Below are 14,511 nucleotides of genomic sequence, written 5' to 3' on the forward strand. Positions count from 1 at the left end.
CCCCCCGCCGCCCCCCGCCTCCCAGTAGTCTCCACGCCCAGTGTAGAGTCTAACATGGGGCTTGAACTCAGGACACTGATCAAAACCTGAGCTAAGAGCAGGAGTCAGACCCTTAACCCACTGAGGCATACCGGTGCCCCCTGCCCAGGAGCATTTGAGAGTCTGGGGATGCTCTTTATTCGGTGGTGTAGGGTTTGAACAGAAATTTGGGGTGAGTTTTTATAGTGTTTGGAGTGTTTCAAAGTCTTGCTGCTGGAATAGGTCTGGGGCAATTGTCATTTGTGATTCACTGCGCTGGGCAAGGAGACTTTTCACGCTGGGGTTTTCACAAAGGTTCAGTGGAAAGTGGTACCTTCTGATTGTTGAGGGACAGTATGGGCAGCACAGATATAGAAGAGGGTCCGTGAGTATCGTAAGTGAACAATGCTTGGGAGTGTCTGTTACGGAAGGGAGAATTACAGGGAGGTGAGGAGGGCTGCTAAGTAGCATTTGAGGCTTTCCCTCAGTTGGGATCCATGAAAGTACTGGGACTGGAACCTGTTTGAGTTTGTCAAACCAAACACCCTGTTTGGGTGTCACGTGACAAGTACAAGTGTGAGTCAAGGGAGAATCCTTCGGTGTGGGGCAGGAAGGTGTGGAGTTCATCTGTGGGGTCTGAAGACGTGAGAGAGGTACAGTCTACAGAATCCTGTACACATGGAGGGGAAGTGTGAGCTAAGGGCCGCAGGGCCCTGGTATTGAAGGCTTTCTGGCAGAGCAGGGCCTATAATTGTCTGTCTTGAGGACACAGTCTGGGAGACTCCCCGGGAATATCATGGGGTAGGAATGGGACCTTGCAGGCCAAACCGAGAGCTTAGATTGCATCTGTGTGTCCCCCTGCCTGTTGCTGCTGTGGACTGAACACAGTGGTTGATGGGAAGGTGAGAGGAGAGCAGCATTAGAGACACGGGGACCTGGTATTTATTCTGAGGTGGGGAGCTGGGGTGGCAGGGGAGACTGGGTGGATGTGTGGGGGTTGGATTGTGGGTTGTCAGAAATAATGCTCAGGCTTCCAACTTTTCCTTTCATGGTAGTGTGGTGTGACCTTTGAGGACGTTGCCGTGTACTTCTCCTGGAAGGAATGGAGGCTTCTTGATGAGGCTCAGAGACGGCTGTACCACCGTGTGATGCTGGAGAACTTTACACTTATATCCTCGCTGGGTAAGTCCCTCACTGTTCCCATTGACCTGGACTAGACTCTGTATTCCACGTCCCCCTTTCATTTTCCAGGGGATGGTTTATCCTTCTCTCGTATGGACTGTGGGCACTGCTCGCTTCCCCAGCTTTCTGAGTAGTTGCTTTTGTCGCTAGCCCTGAGTTGTTGGTGTGTCCTTTTCTCAGGCCTGCAGCCCCAGCACCCTCCATGCGGAACCCTGATAGGGTAAGATTGGAGGTCAGTAGTCATGGAGTGAGGCTGATGGAGTGCACCTTGCTTGCCCTCTTCCTGGCTTGGTCCATGTGTTCAGATCCTTGCCATTTCTGTGGCCCGGGTTTTGAACCCTTCGTGTAGGTGACATTTCCTTGTGCCTTGCTGTGCCTGAAATTGCAGGCAGTGGCATGTTTACTACTTAAGTGGACCGTGGGTTACTTCTCAAGACTGTCCTGTATGGTTCTTTTTGTAGTGTTTACATCTTTTCTACTTGCCCCCACCATGAGCTTTGTTGAGGTATGATTGACACATAAAATTATATTATTGAAATTATATTACATGATAATTTGATATACATTATGAGATTAGTATAATTTCTTCTTAGATATATTTATTTATTTGGGAGAGAGTTAGAGCAAGAGAGTTTGCACATGCACACGAGCGGAGAAGAGGGGAAAGCAAGAGAGAAACCCAAGCTGACTCTGTGCTGAGAGTGGAGCCTGAGGCGGGGCCTCAGTATCACAGCCTGAGCCGAAACCAAGAGTTGGATGCTGAAACCACTATGCCACCCAGGCACCCCTACTTTATCAAATTATTAACAAAATGAAATTACAACACATCATCACTTGACATATTTACCTATTTTGTTGGTGGTGGTTCAAAAACATAATATCTACCCCGTTAGCAAATTTCAAGTGTAGAATACAGTATTAACAACTGTGACCAACCTGTGTACGTTAGATTGTCAAAACTCACTCATCTTGTAAACGTTAGCCTGTACCCCTACCGACATCTCCCCATTTCCTTCAGTTCTTAGCTTCTGGCTTTCTACTTTCTGTATCTGTGACTTTGATTTATTTCTTTTTTAAGGAATACTCATGTAAGTGATGCCATACAAGGTTTGTATTGTGCTGTGTGGCTGATTTGACTCTGCATAATGTTTTCCAGGTTCATCTGTGGGAAGTGGCAGTGTTGCCTTCTTTTTTATGGCTGAATATTCCTGCACGTGTACATGTGTGTACTAATTGTTCTTTGTCTCTTTATTTATTCATTTAAATACAATTTATTTTTTTATTTTGTTTTTTTACATAGACTCCATAGCCAGTGTGAGGCTTGAACTCACCACCCTGAGATCAGGAGTTGGCTGCTCTACCAACTTAGCCAGTCAGGCGTCCCTGCTTTGTCACTTGAAACGCTCATACACACTAGTGATGTTTCTATATATTTGCTGTGTGAATAATACTGCACTGGATATTCATGTTTAGATACTTTGTGGAGATACTGATTTTGTTTCCTTGGGATGCATCCCTAGAAATGGCAGTGGTGGACTATATGGTAGTTGTATTTTCAATTTTTGGTAGGTTTCATTAATATTTTCCATAATGAATCCCCTACTTATATTCCCAGCAGCAGTATTCAAATATTATTTTTTTAAAGATTTTATTTTATTTATTTATTTGACAGAGATAGAGACAGCCAGCGAGAGAGGGAACACAAGCAGGGGGAGTGGGAGAGGAAGAAGCAGGCTGATAGCGGAGGAACCTGATGTGGGGCTCGATCCCATAACTCCGGGATCACGCCCTGAGCCGAAGGCAGATGCTTAACCGCTGTGCCACCCAGGCGCCCCAAATATTATTTTTTTTCTGCACATCCTGACCAACGTGTTACCTCTTGTCTTTTTGGTAAGAACCATTTTAATAGGTACAAGGTGATATCTTGTGGTTTTGAATTTTTTGTTTTGTTTTATTTTTTTAAGATTTTTTAAAATTTATTTGAGAAAGAGAAACCATGAAGGGGGAGGAGGGGCAGAGGGAGAGGGAGAAGCAGAGTCCCAGCTGAGCAGGGAGCCTGACATGGGACTCGATCCCAAGACCCTGAGATCATGACCTGAGCCGAACACAGATGCTTAACCGACTGAGCCATCCCTGTGGTTTTGGTTTTCATTTCCCTGATGATTCATGATTGTGAGCATGTGTTAGTCGCTTGTACAACCTTTTCAATGTCTTGAGTGTTTCATTGGCTCTTGCTACTTTTCAATTTCGTATGGTGTTACTTGTTAGTTTTTGCTTTTGTTGTATATGCTTTAGATGTCCTATTCAAAAAGCTCATTGGCAGGAATAAGACTAAGGAGTCTTTTCCCTGTGTTTTTTTTAGGAGTTTTAGGGTTAAAGGTCATATGTTTAAGTATTTACTCAATTTCAACTTCATTTCCATGTGTACTATAGGATGGAGATCAAGTTTCATTGTTTTTTCATTTGGATATTTAGATTTCACAGCAGTATTTTATTATTAATTATTTTTTAAAGATTTATTTATTTATTTTAGAGAGAGAGCAAGCCGGGCGGGGCTGAGGGGGAGGGAGAATGAATCCAAAGCAGATGCCATGCTGAGCGTGGAGTCCAGTGCCAGATCCATCTCAAAACTGTTAGTTCATGGCCTGAGCTGAAACCAAGAGTCAGGCGCTCAACAGTCTGAGCCACCCTGGTGCCCTTCACAACAGTATTTAAACATTTATTTATATATTTTAGGAGAGACAGAGACAGGGGCAGAGAGGGGCAAAGGGGGAGGGAGATAGACAGTCCCAAGCAGGCTCTAAGCTGAAAGATGTGGGGATTTCTCTCATGACCCTGAGATCATGACCTTAGCTGAAACCAGGAGTTGAAGCTTAACCAAATATGACCCTTGGACTCCCCTAGATTTCACAACATTATTAAAGAGATTATTCTTCCCAGGTGTAGATTTTTGGCATAATTGTCAAAGATAGTTGACTATATATATGTACGTTTACTTCTGCAATTTTTATTCTGTTCCCTTGGACTGTTTTTAAGCCAGTACCCTTTTATTTTGAATACTATAGCTTTGTAACCTAGTTTGAAACCAGAAATATGCTGCCTTCAGCTTTGACCTTCTTTCTGAAGATTGCTTACGCTCTACGCTTTGGTTGACTTGGTGGCAGTGGTGCCAGTGTCCCCTGTGAAGCGAGCAGCTGGAGACCCTGCTGAGCAAGGACTGCAGTAGCACATGCCCTGTGGCTGATATATTCTCAGCCGTTACTTCTGACCCGCCCCACATGTCTCTGCTAACAGTCTGTAGCCGTCTTTTCTCTGTGCTTGTGCCCAATTTAGGCTCCACTGTGTCCTACTCAGTCTTAATGGCACTGTTGAGCTCTCTGAGGTAATGCTCTTCATAGACAGCAGTTAAATTGAGTTTTTTGGGGGGAAGGATGGTATCTCCTATTTTACCATCCTGCTGACAGCAGTCACATACCTTGTTTTTCTGTGTCTCAAGTGTCCTGATAGCTCTGGGACAGTTTGGTTTTCCTTCCGTATTTCTGTCCTCCTGGTATCTTGTAGTTGCTCAGGAAGGCTTACAAGGAGGAGTCCTTTGTGTATCCTGGCATGGACATACTCCAGGTGGGCTCACAGGGGCCCTGTTTCTGGCGAATAAAAGCTGGGGAAGGTGTGATATCAGACCTATGTTGAGGTCATACCAGGTACCTTTGTTTGTTCAGCTGGAGCTTGGTGTGATTGCTGATGGCCACACCCCATCTCTGTCTTTCCTTCTTCACTGTTGACAATTTGTGGATTCTGGTTTCTACGCCATTGGTAATTCCATGACCTTGAATATAGACATAATCACTGCTTCTCGGGCCTCCATATCTCACCTCTTACTCTCACTGCTCTTTCTGTGTACTCCAGCATTCACCCCCAAACGTTTTACCATGAGATATTCACATGTCCGTCCGTCCGTCCTTCCTTCCTTCCTTCCTTCCTTCCTCCCTCCCTCCTTCCTTCTCTTTTTCTTTCTTTTTTTCTTTCTTTTCTTTTCTTTCTCTAAAAGATTTTTATGTATTTATTTAAGGAGAGGGAACAAGCAAGGGAATTGGCAGGGAGAGATTAGGAGAACCAGACTCCCCTCTGAACAGGGACCCTGATGGGAGGCATGATACCAGGACCTCAGGATCATACCTGAGCTGAAGGTAGATGCTTAAACGACTGACCCACCCATGCGTGCCATTCACATGTCCTAAAACTTGACATTGAACAGCAACAAATTTATTGTGATTGCATTTTCCTGCAGCCTTTTACTTAGACAAATATCACCAGCAAAACTGGTCCTGCACTAACTTGTGGGAAGAGAAGTAAGATTTAGACCCTGGCTCTCTTCCTTGTGTCATACCCTAGGTTTTTGTCCTTGTAGTGTGCTCACTACCATACCTTGACTTTCGGGGCCCAGTAATGCACAGCAACCACTCCTTCAGTTGAATTCCATCTCCTTTGTGTGGAAAAGCATGCTGTACACTCCTGCCTAGATGAATCGGGTGCATGCGTGTGATGGGCTCAGCCCCTCGCGATAGTGAACACGAATTTCACCAGCGTTTCTTTGCCTTCAGGTTGCTGCTGTGGAGCAGAGGGTGAGGAGGCACCCTTTGCACAGGGCACTTCTGTAGGCGCGTCACAGGCCGGGATGCCCACGGCAGCTGTGTCTTCCCGGAAGACCCACCCCTGTGAGATGTGTGGTCCAGTGTTGAGAGACATTTTCCACTTGGCTGAGTACCAGGGAAAAGGAAACAGCCAGAAACTGTTGAAGTGTGGGGCATGTGGGAAACAATTTTATTTCAGTGCAAAATCTCACCTGCAGCAGAAACAGCACCTGGGAGCCAAACCATCCAGAAGCGGTGTGGACGGGGCCTCTGTTGTGAAGACCTGGGGATTCCATGGTTCAGGAAAGCCCTTTACCTGTGGAGAAATTCAGAAGGACTTCCTCTCTGGCTCCGGGCATGTGCAGCCAGAGGCCACTCACACTGGGGAGAAGCCACACATGATCACCCAGTGCAGGGTAAGTCATCATCCTTGGGACGAATGTAAAAAAGCCTTTGGTCCCAGACACACAGATACTCAGGACCAGGGTGTCCACTTTGGAGGACAGTCCTTTGTGTGCAGTGAATGTGGGAAAACATTCAGGTACAAATCCTTATTTGCTATACACCAGAGATTCCACACTGGAGAAAGATATGAGTTTGGCCAATGTGGAAAATCCCGTAGGCAAAGATCAACCCTGAATGAACGTGGAAAGAGTCACAGTGGATCCAGGCAGTACATGTGCAGCAGATGTGGGAAATCCTTAGGTCGCAAATCTGTCCTCGTTCACCCCCAGAGATGTCACAGTGGAGTGAGGAGTTATGTTTGCAGTGGATGTGCAAAATCTGTTAGCTGTAGCTCAGAGATGATTACCCATAGGGTTGAACCTGGGGAAAGGTCTTACAAGTGTCGTGGCTGTGCAAAATCCTTTCCCTCTATGACTGCCCTCTCTTGTCATGAGAGATCTCATGCAGAGGAAAGATGGTATGAGTGCAGTGAATGTGGGAAATCTTTTACCAGTAATTCTGCCCTCCGTTCTCACCAGAGACTTCACACTGGAGAAAGGCCTTATGAGTGCTATGAGTGTGGGAAATCTTACACTACTGGTTTTGCCCTCCGTTATCACCGGAGAGTTCACACTGGAGAAAAGCCTTATGAGTGCCATGAATGTGGGAAATCTTTTACCAGTAGTTCTTCCCTCCGTTATCACCTCAGTTTTCACACTGGAGAAAAGCCTTATAAGTGCAATGAATGTGGGAAAAGTTTTGTCACTAGTTACGAGCACCGTACTCACCAGAAAGTTCACAGTGGAGAGAGGCAGTATGAATGCCTTCAATGTAACATATCCTTTAGCCAAATAAAATCCCTCACAGTACACAAGAAGCTTCACTCAGGTGAACGGCCTTATGAGTGTAATGAATGTGGGAAATCATTTACTAGTGGTTATGCCCTCCGTTTACACCAGAGACTTCACACTGGAGAAAAGCCTTATGAATGTAATGAGTGTGGAAAATTTTTTACTGCCAATTCTAACCTCCGTTCACACCAGAGAATTCACACTGGAGAAAAGCCTTATCAGTGTAATGAATGTGGGAAATCTTGTACTACTAGTTCTGCTCTCCATCTGCACAAGAGAGTACACAGTGGATAAAGACCTTATCAGTGCAATGAATGTGGGAAATCATTTACTGTTAGTTATGGCCTCCGTTCGCGCCAGAGTGTTCACACCGGAGAAAGGCCTTAAGGTGCCGTGAATGTGCAAACTTTTTTATACCTCCTAATGGGTATAGATACCATAACAGTCTTCACACTGCAGGAAGGATTTAAAATAGCACGGAAGGTGATACTTGATTAGTATAGTTTGGATGACAACCTCTACGAGCCAGCCACGTACCTAAATTAAACTTGGTTCACCTGAATGTCCTCAATGGAGTGATTTCGCATAAGTTCCCCTTATTTTTGGAAAATTTCAGGACTTGCACTGTGCTTTCCGCTATGCATTCAGTCATTGCAAGATGGAAGTCACTGTCAGTGTCTGTGGCAGATGTCCTTTCACCTCTGCCACCTCATAGTTCCCAATAATGTGCATAAGTCACCACCCCAACATGGTTAATGATGCTGACCTGTCTGCTTTTTCGTTTGCTCATCTAAATTATGGGTAACTGGAACTCCTTGTTCCATTCTACTTTACGGCATGGATGAGACCCAGTGTTGATCCACAGTGAGTGATCTGAGTTCTGGGTGGTGACTGGCACAGGAAGGCCAGATCCAGTGGGGATGTTGTTGGTTCTCGTGATGCTTTGATGACTCTTTGCAGCTTCCAAATCACCACACAGACTTGAGTGCCACGTGTTGCTCTGATTTATGCATTAGTAAATGCCATCTTTGTTTAATTACCTTTAGTCTTAGACATTGTGTGCACTCTAAGGTGGTTTGAAATCTGGATTGTGCTCTCCCACCATGAAGGAAAGTGCAGAATGCATTGCATTCCAGATTTGCTCTGTCTCTGAGATGATAATTGCAAGTAAACAATACTGACCTACGTAGATTCATAAATACTCTAGCTTGCGTGTGAATTTCCATTATAACCCAAGACCTTTGTGATGGGCTGAATTGTATACCCAAAATCTGTATTTTGAAGTTATAACCCCCAGTACCTCACAGTGTGACTATAGTTAGACACAGTATCTTTAAAGAGATACAAAGTTGAAATGGGTCATTAGGATGGACTCCTATGAAGTATGGCTGGCTTCAAGATGAGAAGAGATGAGGATACAGGCACACAGAGATGACCATGTGAAGACAAGGAATCCCCACTACAAGCCAAGCAGAGAGGCCTCAGGAGAAACTAATGCTGTTGACACCTTATTTTCAATTTTGAGACTCAAGATTTGTTGAAAAATAAATTTCTATTGTCTGATCACCAATTGTGTGGTACTGTGTTATGGCAGTTCTAGCTAATACAGCCTCCTGGTATCCATATCTGGGTTTTGTGGTGTTGATGCCAGCATGTTGTGTGTTCAGAGATCACCTCGAAGAGGGAGCAGTTGAGACCATCTCCAGTGCCTGTGGAAACAAGAATATTTGCTTGTCCACAGCTGACAGCACAGAATGTCAGGCACTGCTGAGTGGAATCTCTGCCTCAGGTCTTTCAAAGGAACCATGTGATCTGGTATACAGTATTCACTTGTAACACCACAGGGGTGGGGGAACTGTAATTGGTAATCTAGGAGATTGGGTAATTATGGAGTAGAGGAGACATCAGCCACACAAGGGGTGTGTATCTCTCAAAAAAGTGTATCAGCAGATGGTGTAGTGATTGGCTGGCAGCATCAGCGTGCACAGAAATTCTCTGCTTTCAGACACGTGTCCTGTGTAACCGAGGTCATTGTCATAAAATCATCCAAAAGTCTGAGTATTTTATCATATCCTTTGTACTGCATACATGTCAAGGGCACTGTGGTGTAGGCAGGAAAAAGGAGAGAATTCATGCTATCAGGATGTAGCTTTTGTGACCCCACCCAACCAGCATTCTTGTTGGTGTCCTAAAGAACTAGGGGAGACGCCTGTTCTGAAACATCCTGGTCCCAGGTTGTCTCCCAGGTACTCTCCAGGCCTAGGGCAAAAAGTGCAGATCTTTCTGGAGGTGGTGGTTCAGAGTCCTACTCCTATTCATGGTTGCTCAAGATCTGTTCTGTCCCAAAGTCCTTGAATAAACCTTTTCTCCTCAGGGTGCACTTCTCAGCCGCCTCCTTTGGTCTGAAAGCTTGGAGGTTGTGCATGAATGTCCGTTTCATTCAAGAGTACTGTTTCATTCTCTGGGTGTATACCGCTACTGGTCTGTTCATCTGCTTGGAGCATGTGCATTATTTCCAGTGTTTCCCTTTCACAAACGAATCCCTCTACATTTTCATTATAATTCCTTATAAGAATAGAGGTTTCCTTTCTCTTCTCCATGGTAGGCACAGTTAGGTGAGTCAAGGGCCAAAATGGAGTCTGAAGTGTTCACTATTGCATTCCCACCAGTTACATATGAGAGTTCCAGTACTTTCATCCCTGCCAATACTTCGGAAAGTCAGGGTTCAATGTCAAGGCTTTTAATATATGTGTACGGCTATGTCGTAATTGAATTTCCTAGGGATTTCTGTCTTTCAGCATTGTTTAATGTATTTATCACCTGTATGTCTTCCTTGGTACAATTCTGTTTACATCCTTTGCCTGTTTTCTTTCATATCAGTTGTGACTAGTTCCTTTTCATTTACAAATAAGACATGTATACTAACAGATATTATACGATGGAATTTCCTCATTTGCACATGGTGTGATGTTTTTCTCAATGGAGTCTCAGTAATTCTGGAATTCTATTTCTTCTTCATTTTTTCTCATATTTTTTGTGTCCTGCAAAATGTAATGGCCCAAAATACCTTACTTGTTTAGTTGTTCGGTGCATTCCTACCGTTACGTAATGCCTTTCTAAAGTCCAGGCATTCAGAAATAGAAAAATGCATTCCCGCTTTGTAGTGCTTGCCAATTTCCAAAGTATAACTTCTCCCATTACGAGCGCAGGATATGCTCAAAGAAGGTGTTGAGCAACTACTTGGGTGTTTGGGGGAAAACTAAACTTTGGCCTGTGTAGGCAGGAGACTTCACAACACCTGGCAGACAACAGCTGTGGGGCTATAAGCTGGCTGGAGGTCTGCAGGAGCCTCACAGGCCGACTAATCTGTCAGTCCAGAGAGGTGGGATGTCCCTGAACACCCTGACTGGTGACTGAAAATCTGGGTGGTCTCAGCGTAGTAGTGACAAGGTTGTCTTGTACACCCGCTCAGGTCAGAGTTGCTTCTTCCGATCCCACCCAGTACCTTGGAAGGACCTTCCCTCTTACGTGATTACCACCAAATGATTTAATTCCTTCTCTTTCTGGTCCGCAAAGGAGTCTATGTTCCGTGCGGCTCACCACCTCTGTGGGCTGTGTTTGCAGACAGCTGACCGGGGAAGAAGGATCGGGAGACAGGTGAAGCAAGGCCTTACCTAGTAGGTAAGAGTAGGGCCTCTACCGGAGGCATAGGGGTCCCCAGGTCAGGCACGTTAGTTTGGGAATCAGCTGAAGCCTTTTTAGCCTTGTACCCAGGTGAGATCAACCTCCCTCTCAACCGGGAGGATCAGCCAAGAAGAGGCCTACAGGGGGACCACGGTGCTGCTGGGTAGGAGGGCAAGTGTGCAAGGGACAGGGGAGCACCTGCAGGAGGGTGACACACCTGGAGGCAATTCAGGAAGGACCCTCTGTGCGGAGTCCATTACTTCCTCTGGGGCTGATGTTCCCACGTTTGGATCCCTAAGGTAATGCCCTGCCCAGAGCTCCGGCCATTCTTGTCCAGGTATGAGACGCAGCACAGTCCAGAGGTGAGTCCTGAATTCCTCCCACGTGCACCAAAATGACGACTGGTGCGTTCTGATACCGATGGGGTGTCGAAGTCTGGACTAAACTCAGCAGATTAGGTTGTCTGCGATTCTCTTCAGGGGAAAAGACGTCAACAAATTATGGTTGGTCAACAAAGACGACTTTGTTGTAGTGTTGGGGCACAGGGGTGCAAGAGCACCTAGTCTGGGGGCCCCAGACAGACTTGGTTTGGCCACTCCCTGGTGACAAAATCCAAAGGCAGAGAAAGGAGTGGTGCTAAACAAGAAAGGAGTCTCAGGGAGCCCAACACAGAGAAGACAATGGTCTAAGCTCTCAAAGATTGTCTCCAAAGTGCTAAGAACACTTCCCGGTTTATAGAGGGGGAAACCTGGGGGTAAGGTGGGTGGCTACATGCAGGTAGGCAGTGAAAGTCCTGGAGTCAGTCATCGGTGGGGACTTGCTGGCCTAGGGCAACCCTTAGAGTTTGAGGGGGTACTTACTGGTTCCCATCAGGGGATGCCTTGCCTGCAGGGTCTTTCAACTGAGTCAAGAGGCAAGCTGAAAAGAAGAACCCAACTAGAAAGTTTGAGGTCAACATGGGGGCAGGCGAGGTCCTCTTTCAGTGCTAAGTAAAGCAGTATGTATGGGTGAAGTCACCTCGGGCCCTCCAGCCAACCTCGTAATCTTGAAGGCTTAACAAGCGCCTTATTTGCCTCCATGATTGGTTAACCTTTCTGTGTTCATCTGTAGGTCGTGCTTTCTCTCCAAGAAAGAGCTGAGCATTCTGCATGCCACAAAACAGAACAGACCCTTTTGCACGACCCCTAGGCATTATGGAACCAGACCCCCCTGTACAGCCTCCCAGCACTGTGGGAACATCTGTAGCCGCACCACTGAGTGTGCATGTAGTCAAGAAATGTTACAGACCTTGTACTCCCTTTATTGGTTAACTACCTTAAGCTTTTTATTTTTTTAAAAGATCATTATTTACTTGACAGAGAGCACAAGTAGGCAGAGTGGCAGGCAGAGGGAGAGGCAGTAGCAGGCTCTCTACTGAGAGATCATGACCTGGTCTCCTGGGATCATGACCTGGGGCGAAAGCAGCCGCTGAGGCTGCTGAGCCGCCCAGGCGCACCTGCCCGAAGCTTTTTAAACACCCAAGGGTGAGGCAGAAACCTTGGAGCTGGCCTCTGTACAAGAGTCCACCTTCTCCCCAGCCTCCTGATTAAAACTCATATTCCTTTCCAGTAAACATTTTCTCTGTTCATAAAAGAGTAGTAATCCCTTAATAAGAGAAAAGTAGACATTTTAGGCAGTACTTTTTTAAGGAAGGAAATAAATGTGTGCTGGTACGTTTTGCAGCCCAGGTTATGAAATCCTGCACCGGTCAAGGAAATTCTTGTGAATCACAAGACTATCAGGTGCCCTGTCCACAGGAACCACAGGAAGGAGATGAAATGTTTTACTGTGTGTCTATGTCATCCGGAAGATTGTTTTAAAAAGGGGGGGATTTTTAAATTACTCCCCAGAAGTCTGAGTCAAAAGGTCTCAGTTGTGGGCAGAGAATCACCATTTCTAATGAGTTGAGGTGATGTTGATGGAGAGGGTCAGTGCACAGAAAACAAGTTTTTAGGGGCGCTTGGGTGGTTCAGTCGTTAAGCGTCTGCCTTCGGCTCAGGGCATGATCCTGGGGTCCTGGGATCGAGCCCTGCATCGGGCTCCCTGCTCTGCTGCGAGCCTGCTTCTTCCTTTCCCACTCCCCCTGCTTGTGTTACCCCTCTCACTGGCTGTCTCTCTCTGTCAAATTTTTAAAAAAAAAAGTTTTTAGGGAAGACGAAACTGTCTCCCTCCAGGCTCCAGGACAGGGAGACTGTAAATGTACAGACTGTAATGAGCAGCAGAGTGAAGGGTTCCAATTGCACACATGCTGAGTGCCTCTGCAGTGATCCAAGTAGGTAAAGCCTTATGGGGCTGGAGTTCCAGGTTCTCGACTGCTGAAGACTCCACAGAAGTCACCTAGCCAGCTGCTGCTTTTGCTTCCAAGTCTACATCCAAAAGCAGTCTGTTAGACACAGGTGGTTCCCTGTGCTAGCCACCTACAAAAGCGAACAGACACCAAACCTGGAGCGAATTCTTGTAAAAACCTCCAGGGTAAGAAATGGCAGTGGAACCTAAGAGCACCCGATCACAAACAGAGAAGTAGGCTTTCTGAAATGGGCAATTCCTTATGTTATAGACAATCATATAACTTCTTTGCTTGAACTTTTTTTAAGATTTTATTTTATTTTATTTTATTTTATTTTATTTTATTTTATTTGACAGAGATAGAGAGGGAACACGAGCAGGGGGAGTGGGAGAGGAAGAAGCAGTCTCCTAGCGGAGGAGCCTGATGTGGGGCTCGATCCCACAACGCCGGGATCACGCCCTGAGCCGAAGGCAGACGCTTAACCGCTGTGCCACCCAGGTGCCCCTGGATTCTTGATTTTTGTCTACAAAAGCTTTTCTCCTAGTTTCGTTTGGTGCTGCCTGAATGGATTTGCTGTTTCCTCAAATAAGCTCTTTGAAAAAAAAAATTATTTTTGTTGCCAAAAAGGTGATTTTATTAAAGCATAGGGAAAGGACAGGTGGGGAGAAAGAGCTACCTTTTGGAAATTTTAATGTAGATCACTTTATCCTTTAACAGAACTGATAAATACAAAGACCCAAATGAGTCATCTTTGCTCAGTGGTGTTCTTATGGTCAAGGGTTTTCTTTGCACCCAGTGTAAATACTATATGGAGTCCCCTCGTCTTACAAAGTCCCCTAGCCTTGTTCCCATTACACCTGCCACATTCTAACATCGACTTCGTATTTCTGCATTAATGTTTCCCGTCCTTCCTTGAACATACTAAAAGCCACACGAAGGCAGGAGCGCTTCTTTTGTGCTTGCATTTCTCCCATACACCAATCCAAAGTTCCTGAAAACCCAGTATGAACTCAATGCACGTTGGTTAGAACAGTGAATAAATATGACATTTGCATTCTCCTTTCGTTTTAACTTTTCCGGTTGCTCTAAATGTCCGCTTTACTTCTCCCTCCAAAGTACTGTGAAAATTAGTAAAGGAAGCCCCATATAAAATGGAGTCACTTGGCCCTGAATGGGGAGCTCCCTCACAGGCAGGACATGTATAATCAGCAGGAGGAAGGAAGATACTTTTCATCTTTTTTTTTTTTTAAGATTTTATTTATTTATTTGACAGAGAGAGAGAGAGATAGCCAGCGAGAGAGGGAACACAAGCAGGGAGAGTGGGAAAGGGAGAAGCAGGCTCCCAGCAGAGCAGGGAGCCCAATGCGGGGCTCCA

General features: G+C 45.6%; 2 protein-coding genes across 3 annotated transcripts in view; both read left to right on the forward strand.

The window, feature by feature from the left end:
* Positions 1 to 5,941, forward strand: part of LOC100466376 (zinc finger protein 850) — a 44,188-nt gene extending 38,247 nt beyond the window's left edge. The window contains exons 4-6 of one of the 2 annotated variants that reach the window (XR_004619215.1): positions 1,074 to 1,200; positions 1,381 to 1,432; positions 5,802 to 5,941. Coding sequence is in view for 1 of the 2 variants with exons in the window: in XM_034639378.1 (XP_034495269.1) it covers positions 1,074 to 1,200; positions 1,381 to 1,424 (171 nt within the window). In the remaining variant the exon portion in view is untranslated. Of the gene's footprint in view, positions 1 to 1,073; positions 1,201 to 1,380; positions 2,862 to 5,801 lie in introns of those variants that run through there. The other variant, XM_034639378.1, reaches the window with a different exon arrangement.
* A 693-nt stretch (positions 5,942 to 6,634) lies between these two features.
* LOC100469464 (zinc finger protein 211-like) lies at positions 6,635 to 7,513 on the forward strand. Its single transcript, XM_034638042.1, is given in 2 exon segments — positions 6,635 to 7,069; positions 7,154 to 7,513. Coding segments are annotated over 2 exon segments (795 nt in total).
* The last annotated feature ends 6,998 nt before the right edge of the window (positions 7,514 to 14,511 follow it).

This window comes from Ailuropoda melanoleuca, chromosome 12 (assembly GCF_002007445.2).
Source record: "Ailuropoda melanoleuca isolate Jingjing chromosome 12, ASM200744v2, whole genome shotgun sequence".
NCBI lineage: Eukaryota > Metazoa > Chordata > Mammalia > Carnivora > Ursidae > Ailuropoda > Ailuropoda melanoleuca.